Genomic DNA, 15,297 nt, shown 5'->3' on the forward strand with positions numbered 1-15,297 from the left:
AGGTGGCAGGGTAGCCTAGTGGTTAGAGTGTTGAGGTGGCAGGTAGCCTAGTGGTTAGAGCGTTGGACTAGTAACCGAAAGGTTGCAAGTTGATATCCCCGAGCTGACAAGGTACAAATATGTCGTTCTGCCCCTGAACAGACAGTTAAGTAACCCACTGTTACTAGGCCGTCACTAAAAATAACAATTTGTTCTTAACTGACTTGCCTAGTTAAGTAAAAGGTTAAAAAAAACAAGTTGGGTGGCATTTCTTTGCCCAACTTTAGATATCACTAATTGGGCATTTCAGCTGAGCGATTTTAAAAAGGAAGAAAGAAAGAAATTCACCCAAAACAACTAATTCACACTGTTAAATAACACTAATACGTGATAAATATCTTGTTCAGTGAGGAAACTTCTTATCTGTTGTCTTATATAGAAAATAATTATTAAAATAATTTTCCCGAAATAAATAAAAAGCCATTCTCTGCACCAGCGTTCCGAGCCCGTTCCCAGACCTGTTTGTCCTCTATAGCGAAATCCACATGACAACAAGCAAATAAGACAACACAAACAGATCTGGGACCAGGCTATTGTTCATATAGCATCTTCATAAAATGTGTATGTGTGTGTGTGTGTGTGTGTACTAGACTATATACCTCATTCTCCCTCTTCTTCTTCTCCTCCTCCATTCTTCCCTGCAGGTTTTCCTCCAGCCGGTCTTTGTCCTTGCAGAGTGAGATGTAGCACTCCTGCACTGCTACCATCTCTCCATTCACCTCACACAGCTTGGCTCTATCCAGAGAAGAAAGGGTTATCATTGTGGGTGAGGTTATACAGGAGACCTCTTAAAAAACTGTTCCCGACTGAGATAGCAGAGTATGGTTTATATGCTGCCCAGCAGACACTTTTACTCGAAGCGACTTACATGCTGGTGGCTGGTAGACACTTACAGGTGGCAGGGAGCGACTTAGAGGTAGAGACTTACAGGTAGAGACTTACAGGCGGCAGGTAGAGACTTACATGCGGCAGGTAGAGACTTACAGGTGGCAGGTAGAGACTTACAGGTAGAGACTTACAGGTAGAGACTTACAGGTAGAGACTTACAGGCGGCAGGTAGAGACTTACAGGCGGCAGGTAGAGACTTACAGGTAGAGACTTACAGGCGGCAGGTAGAGACTTACAGGCGGCAGGTAGAGACTTACAGGCGGCAGGTAGAGACTTACAGGTGGCAGGTAGAGACTTACAGGTGGCAGGTAGAGACTTACAGGCGGCAGGTAGAGACTTACAGGTGGCAGGTAGAGACTTACAGGTAGAGACTTACAGGTAGAGACTTACTGGCGGCAGGTAGAGACTTACAGGTAGAGACTTACAGGTAGAGACTTACAGGTAGAGACTTACAGGTGGCAGGTAGAGACTTTACAGGTAGAGACTTACATGCAGGTGGCAGGTAGAGACTTACATGCAGGTGGCAGGTAGATACTTACATGCAGGTGGCAGGTAGAGACTTTACAGGTAGAGACTTAAAGGTGACAGGTAGAGACTTACAGGTAGAGACTTACAGGTAGAGACTTACAGGTAGAGACTTACAGGTAGAGACTTACAGGTGGCAGGTAGAGACTTTACAGGTAGAGACTTACATGCAGGTGGCAGGTAGAGACTTACATGCAGGTGGCAGGTAGAGACTTACAGGTGGCAGGTAGAGACTTACAGGTAGAGACTTACAGGTGGCAGGTAGAGACTTACAGGTAGAGACTTTACAGGTAGAGACTTAAAGGTGACAGGTAGAGACTTACAGGTAGAGACTTACATGCAGGAGGCAGGTAGAGACTTACATGCAGGTGGCAGGTAGAGACTTACAGGTGGCAGGTAGAGACTTACAGGTGGCAGGTAGAGACTTACAGGTAGAGACTTACAGGTGGCAGGTAGAGACTTACAGGTGGCAGGTAGAGACTTACAGGTGGCAGGTAGAGACTTACAGGTAGAGACTTAAAGGTGGCAGGTAGAGACTTACAGGTAGAGACTTACAGGTGGCAGGTAGAGACTTACAGGTGGCAGGTAGAGACTTACAGGTGGCAGGTAGAGACTTACAGGTGGCAGGTAGAGACTTACAGGCGGCAGGTAGCCTAGTGATTAATAGCGAAAAGGTCGCTGGTGTTCGAATCCCCAAGCTGACTAGGTCAGAAATCTGTCGATGTGCCCTTGAGCGAGGCACTTAACCTCAATTGCTCCTGTAAGTCGTATGCGATCACTGCGGGAATTGACCCCAGGGCCAAGCCGTTGCCTACACACAGGAGCCCTTACTGTAGCTGTTGTATCTGCAGCTGGTGGTGTGCCGTGATGTCATCTATCTGAGCGGTGTGTTCCAGGGTGAGTTCTGAACGAACACGGTTCACTACGTCATCTCTGAACTGCTGCTGGGTTCGCTCATACCTGGACCACACACACACACACACACACAGAGAGAGACACAGAGAGACACACACACACACAGAGAGACACACACACACACACACACACAGAGAGAGACACAGAGAGACACACACACACACAGAGAGACACACACACACACACACACACAGAGACACACACACAGAGACACACACACACAGAGACAGAGACACACACACAGAGACAGAGACACACACACACAGAGACAGAGACACACACACACAGAGACACACACACACACACAGAGACACACACACACAGAGACACACACACACACACACACAGACACACACACACAGACACACACACACAGACACACACACACACACAGTAGTAGTTCAATGAGTCATTACACACCTGCACAGTCGCTCATTTTCCCATATGATGACTAGTATCCATTAGGAAATTACCTGTGTTATACAGCACACCAGCTACATATAGATACAACTATTCTCTCTCTAGGGATGCCAGGACACAGACATTCACATATCTGCCAACCGCAACACCCCAGACTAACCTCTGAGCAGCCTCCTGCTTCTCCTGGTCCAGTTCCTGAATCATCTCTCTCATCTTGGTACACAGCTCTGAGTTAGCCCCCTTCACTTTCTCCTCCCTCTGCCTCAGCTCCACGTTCTTCTTCTCCAGCGTCTGGGAGGACAGAAACGACAGAGAGACAACTATGAGAATGTAACACCGAGGTGGGTGCTGGAAAAAGCTGTTGATAAGTCATAATAATAACGCCATTTAGAATACACTTTTATCCAAAGCAAAGGAACTCAAATACATACATTTTTTTTTAATACATATGGCTGGTCCCGGGAATCGAACCCACTAAATCAAATCCCATTTTATTGGTCACATACACATGGTTAGCAGATGTTAATGCGAGTGTAGCGAAATGCTTGCGCTTCTAGTTCCGACAGCGCAGTAATAATCAACGAGTAATCTAACTTAACAATTTCACAACAACTACCTTATACACACACAAGTGTAAAGGAATGAATAAGAGTATGTACATAAAGATATATGAATGAGTGATGGTACAGAACAGCATAGGAAAGATGCAGTAGATGGTATAGAGTACAGTATATACATACAGTGGGGAGAACAAGTATTTGATACACTGCCGATTTTGCAGGATTTCCTACTTACAAAGCATGTAGAGGTCTGTAATTTTTTTATCATAGGTACACTTCAACTGGGAGAGACCAAATCCAGAACAAAAATCCAGAAAATCACATTGTATGATTTAAGTAATTAGTTGTTAGTTGTTATATATTATATAATAGTTGTTCTCCCCACTGTATGAGATTAGTGTAGGTTATGTAAACATTATATGAAGTGGCGTTATTTAACGTGACTAGTGATACATTTATTACATCCCGGCGAAGCAAATGCACCGTGCTCTACCAACGGAGTTGTCATGCATTGAGACTTCAGTTCAAACAGAGATACCATCTTCACGCCACCGCGTCAAACCAGAACTACACTTGATGGGCTTGTCACAGATCGGTTGAGCTCAGCTTGGTGCAGCTCAATAGTGTGAAAAGCCTTCTAGAATCTTTATCAAATGAGGAATAACCTCGAGGCGTTCTTGTAGGAGCTGCCTGTCCTCCTGCAGTCTGGACAGCTCTTTCTGGGAAGCTACATCTGGATGTGGGTCCATTGGTCTGGTTTCTGCTGTGTCTCTGGTCTGTTCCTGGTCTAGCTGGGACTGTAGCTGGGTCTGAAGCTGGGTCTGAAGCTGGGTCTGAAGCTGGGTCTGAAGCTCGTTCACCTGCAGGGATGGGATCCAGACAAGAAAGAAAATATGAACTTTGACTATGGGGGTATGTGGGTTTTAATTATACACTCGAGGATAAATCCAAAGAGGGAATTATCTTTACTTCACGTTTATTTAACCAGGAAAGAACCTTGAGTTTATAGAAACCTCTTTTGCAAGGGCAACCTGAAAATCCTCAGGAAAAAATAAAAAATAACTAACCTGTCCCTGTGAGTCCCGTAGATGGTCCTGCAGCTGACTGATCCTCTGCCTCTTTCCCTTCAGACTGGCCAGACAGCGCTGTAACTCTGCCCGGAGCTCCTTCACAGCCAAGTCCTCCTTCTCTCTGGGCAGCTTTGGGTGGGGCTCAGACACTCCCAACAGAGGAGTGCTACGGCACAGAAGGCCTTTTAATCCAAATCAATTTACAGACCGTGCAGAAGTTTGTATTATGCGTGTGGCGCTTGCAGGATTTGAACCAACGACCCTGGCGTTACAAGCACCATTACCAACTGAGCCATTCAGGACCACTAACAATACACATGATAAAGTATCTTAATAGATAAGACTGGCGGTCTGGAGCTGATTAAACTGAACAGGGTTGGGGCCTCAATTCTTTTTCAATTCCAGGAAAATAAACTGATATTTTAAGTTCTCATTTATTTAAACTTCCTGAATTTGACTGAAATGAAATGGAATTGACCTCAACCCTGAAACTGAAACCAAATAGAAACATGAAGTTTGTGTCTAAGGGCACCAACAGTCAAGTGTTACATTGCGTACCTGTGAATTTGTCCGTTCTCACAGCGAGTCTTCTTGATCCCCAGGTCTACATAGGAGTCAGACAGCTGGTTCTCCCAGACATCTCCTCCGGTCACCTCAACAGAGAGGACTCCACGTTTCACAACAGACTCATACAGACAGATCTGCTCCTTCAGCTCAGACAACTCCTCCTGAGATGGAGAAAATAAATGGAACATAACATATTAGAACTGCTATAATAAGGTATTAGATATAAAGCCTTATATATAAACAGGTAGTAAAAGGTTGATCTGCACAGTCAGATCCCGTAGAAACCAAGAGGTGACAGACGTGTTATAACCACTAAAGAAGGCATTATAAAGTCTCATGAATGCTTATAACAGGTATTAAAGGTTGATCTGCTGTAGAAACCAAGAGGTGACAGACGTGTTATAACCACTAAAGAAGGCATTATAAAGTCTCATGAATGCTTATAACAGGTGTTATTAAAGGTTGATCTGCTGTAGAAACCAAGAGGTGACAGACGTGTTATAACCACTAAAGAAGGCATTATAAAGTCTCATGAATGCTTATAACAGGTATTATTAAAGGTTGATCTGCTGTAGAAACCAAGAGGTGACAGACGTGTTATGACCACTAAAAAAGGCATTATAAAGTCTCATGAATGCTTATAACAGGTATTATTAAAGGTTGATCTGCTGTAGAAACCAAGAGATGACAGACGTGTTATGACCACTAAAGAAGGCATTATAAAGTCTCATGAATGCTTATAACAGGTATTATTAAAGGTTGATCTGCTGTAGAAACCAAGAGGTGACAGACGTGTTATAACCACTAAAGAAGGCATTATAAAGTCTCATGAATGCTTATAACAGGTATTATTAAAGGTTGATCTACACAGTCAGATCCTGTAGAAACCAAGAGGTGACAGACGTGTTATAACCACTAAAGAAGGCATTATAAAGTCTCATGAATGCTTATAACAGGTATTATTAAAGGTTGATCTGCTGTAGAAACCAAGGAGAGCGGTTTTACATGATACGGTTACATTATTTAGTTACATTTAACTCAACAAGTGAAGCAGAAACAAAAGTATAGTGTTTGCGTGATAATTTTTTTTTCAATATTCTACATTTCTGGATACAAACCAGGGGAATACCTGCAAGGCTTTGTTCATGTTGTCACTCATGGTCTTGGCTGACTGAGTCTGTTGTAGTTTCATTTGCAGCTGGCCCATCTCCTGGACTGAACCTAAAGGACAAACAGGTGGTGGACAGAGGGGGCTTCAACAAACAGGTGGTGGACAGAGGGGGCGTCGACAAACAGGTGGAGGACAGAGGGGGCGTCGACAAACAGGTGGTGGACAGAGGGGGCGTTGACAAACAGGTGGAGGACAGAGGGGGCGTCGACAAACAGGTGGTGGACAGAGGGGGCGTCGACAAACAGGTGGAGGACAGAGGGGGCGTCGACAAACAGGTGGAGGACAGAGGGGGCGTCGACAAACAGGTGGTGGACAGAGGGGGCTTCAACAAACAGGTGGTGGACAGAGGGGGCGTCGACAAACAGGTGGTGGACATCAACAAGCATTTCCCAAGGTGGTGACACAGACCCGGACACACACCAGTCTGTAGCAGTTTGGCACACTGCTGCTGGCTCTCCTGTAGGCGCTGTGTGAGAGTGTTGATGACTCCTGCTCTCTCCACCTGCTCCTCCTCTCTCCGTCTGTCCTGCTGCCTCACCTGATCACGCAGACTCTGGACCACCTCCGCCTGGATGATACCACAGCCACTGAAGTGGTTAGTCCGGGATTCACCGACAGCAATGTGACAACTCTTCGGTTCAGTCTATCGTGACCCGAGATTACCCAGGACCAATACAGCAAATTTCACCACGGATTATTTTAAAGCCTTCGGTTATAATAGATTCATTACATTGTCATAAGCATGCATGAACCTCTTAATTAGCTCAAGATAATCAAAATAATCAAGATAATCAAGTGTGATACCAAAGAACAAACGCTAAGTGATCATGTTTACTGGTTAATATGGAGGTCAACATCAATTCCACTGGGTCCTGACCTGTTCTTCCAGGGCCTGATCGCAGGTGTCCAGTCTCTGCTGTAACACCAGCAGCTTGGCGTCGTGCTGCTCTCTGACCACTGTTAGGTCTCTGTCGTGTTGCTCTCGGAGTCTCGACAGACTGTCTGACCGACACAGTTCTGTCATCTGCTGCTGCATGCTGTCTACCGCTGCCTCCGCCACACGCTGCTTCTTGGTGTTCTGGAGGGAGATAGACACACACACACACACAGATACACACAGACACTTGTATTCCGCAGGCTTATTCTCACCACCTCTCCCATAGTGTGCACTGCACACTCCCCATTGTGAATCTTGGGGGGGCAACCATAGTGTCTATAACAGGGCTCTCCAACCCTGTTCCCGGAGAGCTACCCTCCTGTAGGTTCGGAGTCAAAACCTACAGGAGGGTGTCTCTACTGTAAATATCTCTGAATAAGAGAGTCTGCTAAATGACTCACTACTGTAAGTGGCTCTGGATAAGAGAGTCTGCTAAATGACTCACTACTGTAAGTGATTCTGGATAAGAGAGTCTGCTAAATGACTCACTACTGTAAGTGACTCTGGATAAGAGAGTCTGCTAAATGACTCACTACTGTAAGTGACTCTGGATAAGAGAGTCTGCTAAATGACTCACTACTGTAAGTGACTCTGGATAAGAGAGTCTGCTAAATGACTCACTACTGTAAGTGACTCTGGATAAGAGAGTCTGCTAAATGACTCACTACTGTAAGTGACTCTGGATAAGAGAGTCTGCTAAATGACTCACTACTGTAAGTGACTCTGGATAAGAGAGTCTGCTAAATGACTCACTCCTGTAAGTGACTCTGGATAAGAGAGTCTGCTAAATTACTCACTACTGTAAGTGACTCTGGATAAGAGAGTCTGCTAAATGACTCACTACTGTAAGTGATTCTGGATAAGAGTCTGCTAAATGACTAAAATTAATATAAAATACGGTAGGCCGACTCATTAGGTTGTTAAGAAATTAAAATAAATGTTTATTCATATCATGTTTCTTTTGACTTTGCCTAAAAATTAATAAACGATTTATGGTGATGGTGTAGACTATATTACATGGATTTATTAGACTTTTTCAAATGTAGATGTCAGTGGCTTGTAGGCTGTGTGTGTGGAGGCCTGTAGATGCTACATGTGTTTGTTAATTAACGGTCAATGAGACCAGGAGAATAACCGGCTGACAAAATGTCATGACAGCCACAGCCCTCGATACAACTTTCTAATCCAACTGACTAGAAATTGAATACAGGTCTCCCATCAACAACCCAGGTGTAAATCCAACCCAGGTGTAAATCCAACCCAGGTGTAAATCCAACCCAGGTGTAAATGCAACCCAAAATACATTATCGTCATGGTAACATCAACAGACGTCAACCGTACCTCATGATCTCGGTCAGTAAGAGCCTGAACCTGCAGCTCCAGAGACGTAACGCTAGTCTGCAGCAGCACCTCTCTCTCCTTGGCCTCCTCCATCACTCTGCAGGACTCCTTCAGACTCACAGCCAGACCCTCCTTCTCATCTGGGAGGAGAGGGGGGGGGGGGAACAGGAGAGAGAAACATCTAGGTATTCAGGTGTGACAGAGTGCATTCAGTTCTGCCATGAGACGGCCTGGAGCTCACAACCTTCCGCAACAAAACACACCGCTCAAAGCCATCCCCTCTTAGCCAACAGAGCAAGAGACTCCGTTGAGCGTCGGTTGTCTAGTAGGATTCAGATCTAAGGAAAACATGTTACGGGTGAGTTTTCACTTCCACTACACACGCTCGTGACAGTTCAAGAAGTGGGTCAGTAGACTGAGCTAACTAGGTAGCATGCTAGCATCTGGTTTCAGTGTCCACGCACCTCTCACGATGGCAAACTGATGCTCCAAGTATCTCATATTGCGTCTTGAATCCTCCAGTTTCTGCTCCAGGTCTTCGATCTGTCTCAGCTGGGCCTTGTTGAGGATCTGGAGCTGGGCTAGCTGCTGAGTGTCTGCAGTACCTGGGACACACGCAACAACAATTAATCTCCTATCTTATCAATAAACAACAACAGAACAGGTCACATTTTCCATACATCCTAGTAAAATATCTGAAAAAAAAAAGAAAAGAAATTTCATGTAATTCTTTGGCCAACTTTGTCAAAAGATCATGAATATCCAACCAAGACCATGTGAAAAGACTTACTCTGTGCCGAGTCCAGGAAGTCTCTCTGCAGCTGGTCATAGTGGTCGTCAAGCTGCTGGTGGGGGACCTCGGAGTTGAACATCTTGGGCTGAATGGCAGGCTGGTAGGGGTTGTAGTTGGCCTTATAACGGTCTCCTGATCCCACACTGTCAAACTTCTACAGGAAGACAACAGAACAACAGTGAGACAATAAATCAATTTGATCAGCCCAGAGACTAACGCATTTCAATGCATTAATACTAGTAACATGATTCTAATTTTGTTAAATGCCACATTGCATGCAGTCACATTACTGTCCTTAAAAACATTATTATTTTTTTTAAATATAAAATAAATCGACTCGTCAAAGTCTTGTTGAACACCTCCAATAGAAGTCCAATGTTTTACAAAATATGTCAGCCGATACTGGATAAATGGTCGAGTCCCGCTTCATAACTGGGTTGACGATCTGCTGCTACACTGCTTGTAATGACTATATGCTGTCTTCTTATACATGTACCACCTAATAGGATTTAGTTTTATTCTGTGTATGTGTGAGTTAACTTTTGTTTTGTCCTCTAAATTGGCCGTCCCATTCAACAGTACAATGAATGTCATCGTTTGTATTGCTGTCTTTTTTTATTTGACTTTTATATTGGAAAATAATAAACATATTATTAAAAATATATATTTTTGAAGTAAAAAAATTAAATATGACCCCACTCACTTGGACATGTTTCCTGGTGCTGTTCTGATCCTCACCAACGTAGTTCTGCTCGTCCCCATGGCCCCCCACTACTCTCTGGTACTCCACCCCAGGGAGAACAGCCTCACGTGGGTACAGCTCATCTCCATACCCCCCTTCCTCCGTGGAGAAATCAGGGCCGGCTGCTGCAGACGGCTCAGTGCCTACGCTGGTGTACGTGCAACCCTCGCCCTGGCCATAGTGCTGCTCTTCCTGTTTGGAGAGGACATGAAGGTGTTTGTTGTTTTTAACCCCGCGTGACTTCAGTTGTAACTAAAATGTCATAAAGGGATACATATGAAGAGAATAGATATGTCTCAGGCTCATAATTAAAAACCCCGGGGCTAGTTTCCCAGACACAGATTAAGCCTAAGAAACATTTCCAAAGGAGATGAACATCCCTCGAAACATCCTTTTAGTTCAGGACTCGTCTTGGTGATTTATTAGGGCATTTCAAGTTTAAAAAAAAAAACATGACGTACATGCTGGTACTCAGTCAGTCCTTGCTGGTCCCAGGCCTGGGGGTGACTGGCATGGTTGGCATGGCCGTTGATCTGCCCAACGACAGCAGCCTCCTCGTAGGGGTACTCTTCATGGTAGGAGCCGTGGTCATAGTCCTTCTCGTAGTTCTGCAAAGGACAATATTGGTTTCCCTTGAAAATATGTTGGAAATAACACGTCCCTGGATATTACACTTAACACAAGACCTCGATATGAACCCATGACCTCGATATGAACCCATGACCTCGATATGAACCCACGACCTCGATATGAACCCACGACCTCGATATGAACCCACGACCTCGATATGAACCCACGACCTCGATATGAACCCACGACCTCGATATGAACCCACGACCTCGATATGAACCCACGACCTCGATATGAACCCACGACCTCGATATGAACCCACGACACACATTCATCACTGACAAGGAAAGTATTGTTTGTTTGAAATGCTTACTTCTTCACGTGAGGCAGGTGTTTGGCGATCGGACCATTCAGTGTGTTGGTGATTCCACGTAGGCTGTTGTGATCTGAGAAATCAATACAACATAAATAAAAGTCCTACTAAAAAGGTGTATGGAATGACGATCAATACAAAACGTACAGCTCATCTGATTAGACTATTCATTGTTTGAGAAGGACAGAACATTTGAATAACTTGTGAATAAATTTGTGTTCTGCATTAGCCCATGATGGCTATTAGCCTAAATGTACCAACATTCAAACGTGTGGCCTACTGGGCAACGCCACCTAGCGGGCAATGCCACAGGGCTGGTGCACATATACTACACCATGTGTGCGAGTACAAATCCAGACCACACCTCCACTCCCCCTCTGCTGCTGCAACTACTATTCTCCCTCTGCTGCAACTACTATTCTCCCTCTGCTGCTACTTCTCTCCCTCTCCATTTCATCTCCGGCTGAAAAATAAATAACCTTACCTGTTCCGTGTGTCTGGGTTGCTGCAGGCAGAGCAGTCCAGCTCAGGAGAGGAGGAGTCTCTGCTGTCCTCCAGCATGTCATCAGGCAGGTCAGTGAGCAGCTTGTGGAGCTAGAGAAGAAGAAACAACACGTCATCAGGCAGGTCAGTGAGCAGCTTGTGGAGCTAGAGAAGAAGAAACAACACGTCATCAGGCAGGTCAGTGAGCAGCTTGTGGAGCTAGAGAAGAAGAAACAACACGTCATCGGGCAGGTCAGTGAGCAGCTTGTGGAGCTAGAGAAGAAGAAACAACACGTCATCAGGCAGGTCAGTGAGCAGCTTGTGGAGCTAGAGAAGAAGAAACAACACGTCATCAGGCAGGTTAGTGAGCAGCTTGTGGAGCTAGAGAAGAAACACAACAAGTGGACTCACTGTTTGGTAGTTACCTTGGCTACGGAGTTATACAATGACACAGTCTAGGAAAACTGTGGGGGCAACCACTCAAATAGTTCAACGAATGCCCTCAGCCAGGAGTTATAGAAAAACTGGAGAATGTTCACAGGACTGCTTAAAAGATAGGTATGTATTTCTAAACAAACAAATACCAATTTTTAAAGTGCATCTTTCCTCCAAAATCCAACATGTGAAAATCATCTTTCCATTTTCACTGTAGTCATTTCTGATTTGACACAAACTGCATGAAGCAAATAACCTCCAGTGCTGAGGGACAAACAAGCCAGCGTTGAGGGACACAACAAGCCAGCGTTGAGGGACACAACAAGCCAGCGTTGAGGGACACAACAAGCCAGCGTTGAGGGACACAACAAGCCAGCGTTGAGGGACACAACAAGCCAGCGTTGAGGGACACAACAAGCCAGCGTTGAGGGACACAACAAGCCAGCGTTGAGGGACACAACAAGCCAGCGTTGAGGGACACAACAAGCCAGCGTTGAGGGACACAACAAGCCAGCGTTGAGGGACACAACAAGCCAGCGTTGAGGGACAAAACAAGCCAGCGTTGAGGGACAAACAAGCCAGCGTTGAGGGACAAACAAGCCAGCGTTGAGGGACAAACAAGCCAGCGCTGAGGGACAAAACAAGCCAGCGCTGAGGGACAAAACAAGCCAGCGTTGAGGGACAAACAAGCCAGCGCTGAGGGACAAAACAAGCCAGCGCTGAGGGACAAAACAAGCCAGCGTTGAGGGACACAACAAGCCAGCGTTGAGGGACAAACAAGCCAGCGTTGAGGGACACAACAAGCCAGCGTTGAGGGACAAAACAAGCCAGCGTTGAGGGACACAACAAGCCAGCGTTGAGGGACACAACAAACCAGCGTTGAGGGACAAAACAAGCCAGCGTTGAGGGACACAACAAGCCAGCGTTGAGGGACAAACAAGCCAGCGTTGAGGGACAAAACAAGCCAGCGTTGAGGGACAAAACAAGCCAGCGCTGAGGGACAAAACAAGCCAGCGCTGAGGGACAAAACAAGCCAGCGCTGAGGGACAAAACAAGCCAGCGTTGAGGGACACAACAAGCCAGCGTTGAGGGACAAACAAGCCAGCGCTGAGGGACAAACAAGCCAGCGTTGAGGGACACAACAAGCCAGCGTTGAGGGACAAACAAGCCAGCGTTGAGGGACACAACAAGCCAGCGTTGAGGGACAAACAAGCCAGCGTTGAGGGACACAACAAGCCAGCGCTGTGGGACACAACAAGCCAGCGTTGAGGGACACAACAAGCCAGCGTTGAGGGACACAACAAGCCAGCGCTGTGGGACACAACAAGCCAGCGCTGAGGGACAAAACAAGCCAGCGTTGAGGGACACAACAAGCCAGCGTTGAGGGACACAACAAGCCAGCGTTGAGGGACACAACAAGCCAGCGTTGAGGGACACAACAAGCCAGCGTTGAGGGACACAACAAGCCAGCGCTGAGGGACACAACAAGCCAGCGCTGAGGGACACAACAAGCCAGCGCTGAGGGACACAACAAGCCAGCGTTGAGGGACACAACAAGCCAGCGCTGAGGGACAAAACAAGCCAGCGTTGAGGGACACAACAAGCCAGCGTTGAGGGACACAACAAGCCAGCGCTGTGGGACACAACAAGCCAGCGTTGAGGGACACAACAAGCCAGCGCTGTGGGACACAACAAGCCAGCGTTGAGGGACACAACAAGCCAGCGCTGTGGGACACAACAAGCCAGCGTTGAGGGACAAACAAGCCAGCGTTGAGGGACACAACAAGCCAGCGCTGAGGGAAAGCTTAGCTCCTCCTCACCTAATGTCCAACAGCAACTCTTCACTAAGTCAGGCGTCACGCCCATGCGAACAGACTCCCACGACAGGTTTCCCTGACAGCCATCAACATAAATACACGTGCTCTACACTACCGAGAGCGACAGCCCTGAGTGAAGAGTAAAGGCTGAAAACGCACCCTATTACCTTTAGTTAACTTCCTTTCTGGCCAGCCATGCTCAAATGTAATGCACTTACTATACAGGAAATAGGGTGACATTTCAGTAGACTCTAGCCTGAAGTAGCCTACAGTAGACTCTAGCCTGAAGTAGCCTCTAGCCTGAAGTAGCCTACAGTAGACTGTAGCCTGAAGTAGCCTAAAGTAGACTCTAGCCTGAAGTAGCCTAAAGTAGACTCTAGCCTGAAGTAGCCTAAAGTAGACTCTAGCCTGAAGTAGCCTAAAGTAGACTCTAGCCTGAAGTAGCCTAAAGTAGACTCTAGCCTGAAGTAGCCTAAAGTAGACTCTAGCCTGAAGTAGCCTAAAGTAGACTCTAGCCTGAAGTAGCCTCTAGCCTGAAGTAGCCTAAAGTAGCCTCTAGCCTGAAGTAGCCTAAAGTAGCCTCTAGCCTGAAGTAGCCTAAAGTAGCCTCTAGCCTGAAGTAGCCTAAAGTAGCCTCTAGCCTGAAGTAGCCTAAAGTAGCCTCTAGCCTGAAGTAGCCTAAAGTAGCCTCTAGCCTGAAGTAGCCTAAAGTAGCCTCTAGCCTGAAGTAGCCTAAAGTAGCCTCTAGCCTGAAGTAGCCTAAAGTAGCCTCTAGCCTGAAGTAGCCTAAAGTAGCCTCTAGCCTGAAGTAGCCTAAAGTAGCCTCTAGCCTGAAGTAGCCTAAAGTAGCCTCTAGCCTGAAGTAGCCTAAAGTAGCCTCTAGCCTGAAGTAGCCTAAAGTAGCCTCTAGCCTGAAGTAGCCTAAAGTAGCCTCTAGCCTGAAGTAGCCTGAAGCCTTCCTCTAGCCTGAAGCCTTCCTCTAGCCTGAAGCCTTCCTCTAGCCTGAAGCCTTCCTCTAGCCTGAAGCCTTCCTCTAGCCTGAAGCCTTCCTCTAGCCTGAAGCCTTCCTCTAGCCTGAAGCCTTCCTCTAGCCTGAAGCCTTCCTCTAGCCTGAAGCCTTCCTCTAGCCTGAAGCCTTCCTCTAGCCTGAAGCCTTCCTCTAGCCTGAAGCCTTCCCTAGCCTGAAGTAGACTCTAGCCTGAAGTAGACTCTAGCCTGAAGTAGACTCTAGCCTGAAGTAGACTCTAGCCTGAAGTAGACTCTAGCCTGAAGTAGACTCTAGCCTGAAGTAGACTCCAGCCTGAAGTAGACTCCAGCCTGAAGTAGACTCCAGCCTGAAGTAGACTCCAGCCTGAAGTAGACTGTAGCCTGTATTAGACTGTAGCCTGAAGTAGCCTGTAGCCTGAAGTAGCCTGAAGTAGACTGTAGCCTGAAGTAGCCTGTAGTCTGAAGTAGCCTGTAGCCTGAAGTAGACTGTAGCCTGAAGTAGCCTGTAGCCTGAAGTAGCCTGTAGCCTGAAGTAGACTGTAGCCTGAAGTAGCCTGTAGCAGCCTGTAGTCTGAAGTAGCCTGTAGCCTGAAGTAGACTGTAGCCTGAAGTAGACTGTAGCCTGAAGTAGCCTGTAGCCTGAAGTAGCCTGTAGCCTGAAGTA

General features: G+C 46.5%; 1 protein-coding gene across 2 annotated transcripts in view; it reads right to left on the bottom strand.

Annotated features, from left to right (window-relative positions):
• The window catches only part of LOC110521221 (centrosomal protein of 152 kDa), a 45,937-nt gene that overhangs the window by 24,500 nt on the left and 6,140 nt on the right, over nt 1-15,297 (bottom strand). The window contains exons 3-18 of one of the 2 annotated variants that reach the window (XM_090231048.1): nt 11,396-11,505; nt 10,912-10,984; nt 10,430-10,576; nt 9,930-10,160; nt 9,224-9,380; nt 8,898-9,038; nt 8,434-8,573; nt 7,033-7,233; nt 6,576-6,723; nt 6,114-6,205; nt 4,976-5,145; nt 4,415-4,583; nt 4,013-4,207; nt 2,948-3,078; nt 2,284-2,412; nt 639-774 (exon numbers count right to left, since the gene is read on the bottom strand). In XM_090231048.1, the coding sequence (XP_090087174.1) occupies nt 639-774; nt 2,284-2,412; nt 2,948-3,078; nt 4,013-4,207; nt 4,415-4,583; nt 4,976-5,145; nt 6,114-6,205; nt 6,576-6,723; nt 7,033-7,233; nt 8,434-8,573; nt 8,898-9,038; nt 9,224-9,380; nt 9,930-10,160; nt 10,430-10,576; nt 10,912-10,984; nt 11,396-11,505 (2,370 nt within the window). Of the gene's footprint in view, nt 1-638; nt 775-2,283; nt 2,413-2,947; nt 3,079-4,012; nt 4,208-4,414; nt 4,584-4,975; nt 5,146-6,113; nt 6,206-6,563; nt 6,724-7,032; nt 7,234-8,433; nt 8,574-8,897; nt 9,039-9,223; nt 9,381-9,929; nt 10,161-10,429; nt 10,577-10,911; nt 10,985-11,395; nt 11,506-15,297 lie in introns of both variants that reach the window. The other variant, XM_090231047.1, reaches the window with a different exon arrangement.

Source organism: Oncorhynchus mykiss, chromosome 4 (genome assembly GCF_057628025.1).
Source record: "Oncorhynchus mykiss isolate SJ-2025 chromosome 4, ASM5762802v1, whole genome shotgun sequence".
Classification (NCBI taxonomy): Eukaryota; Metazoa; Chordata; class Actinopteri; order Salmoniformes; family Salmonidae; genus Oncorhynchus; species Oncorhynchus mykiss.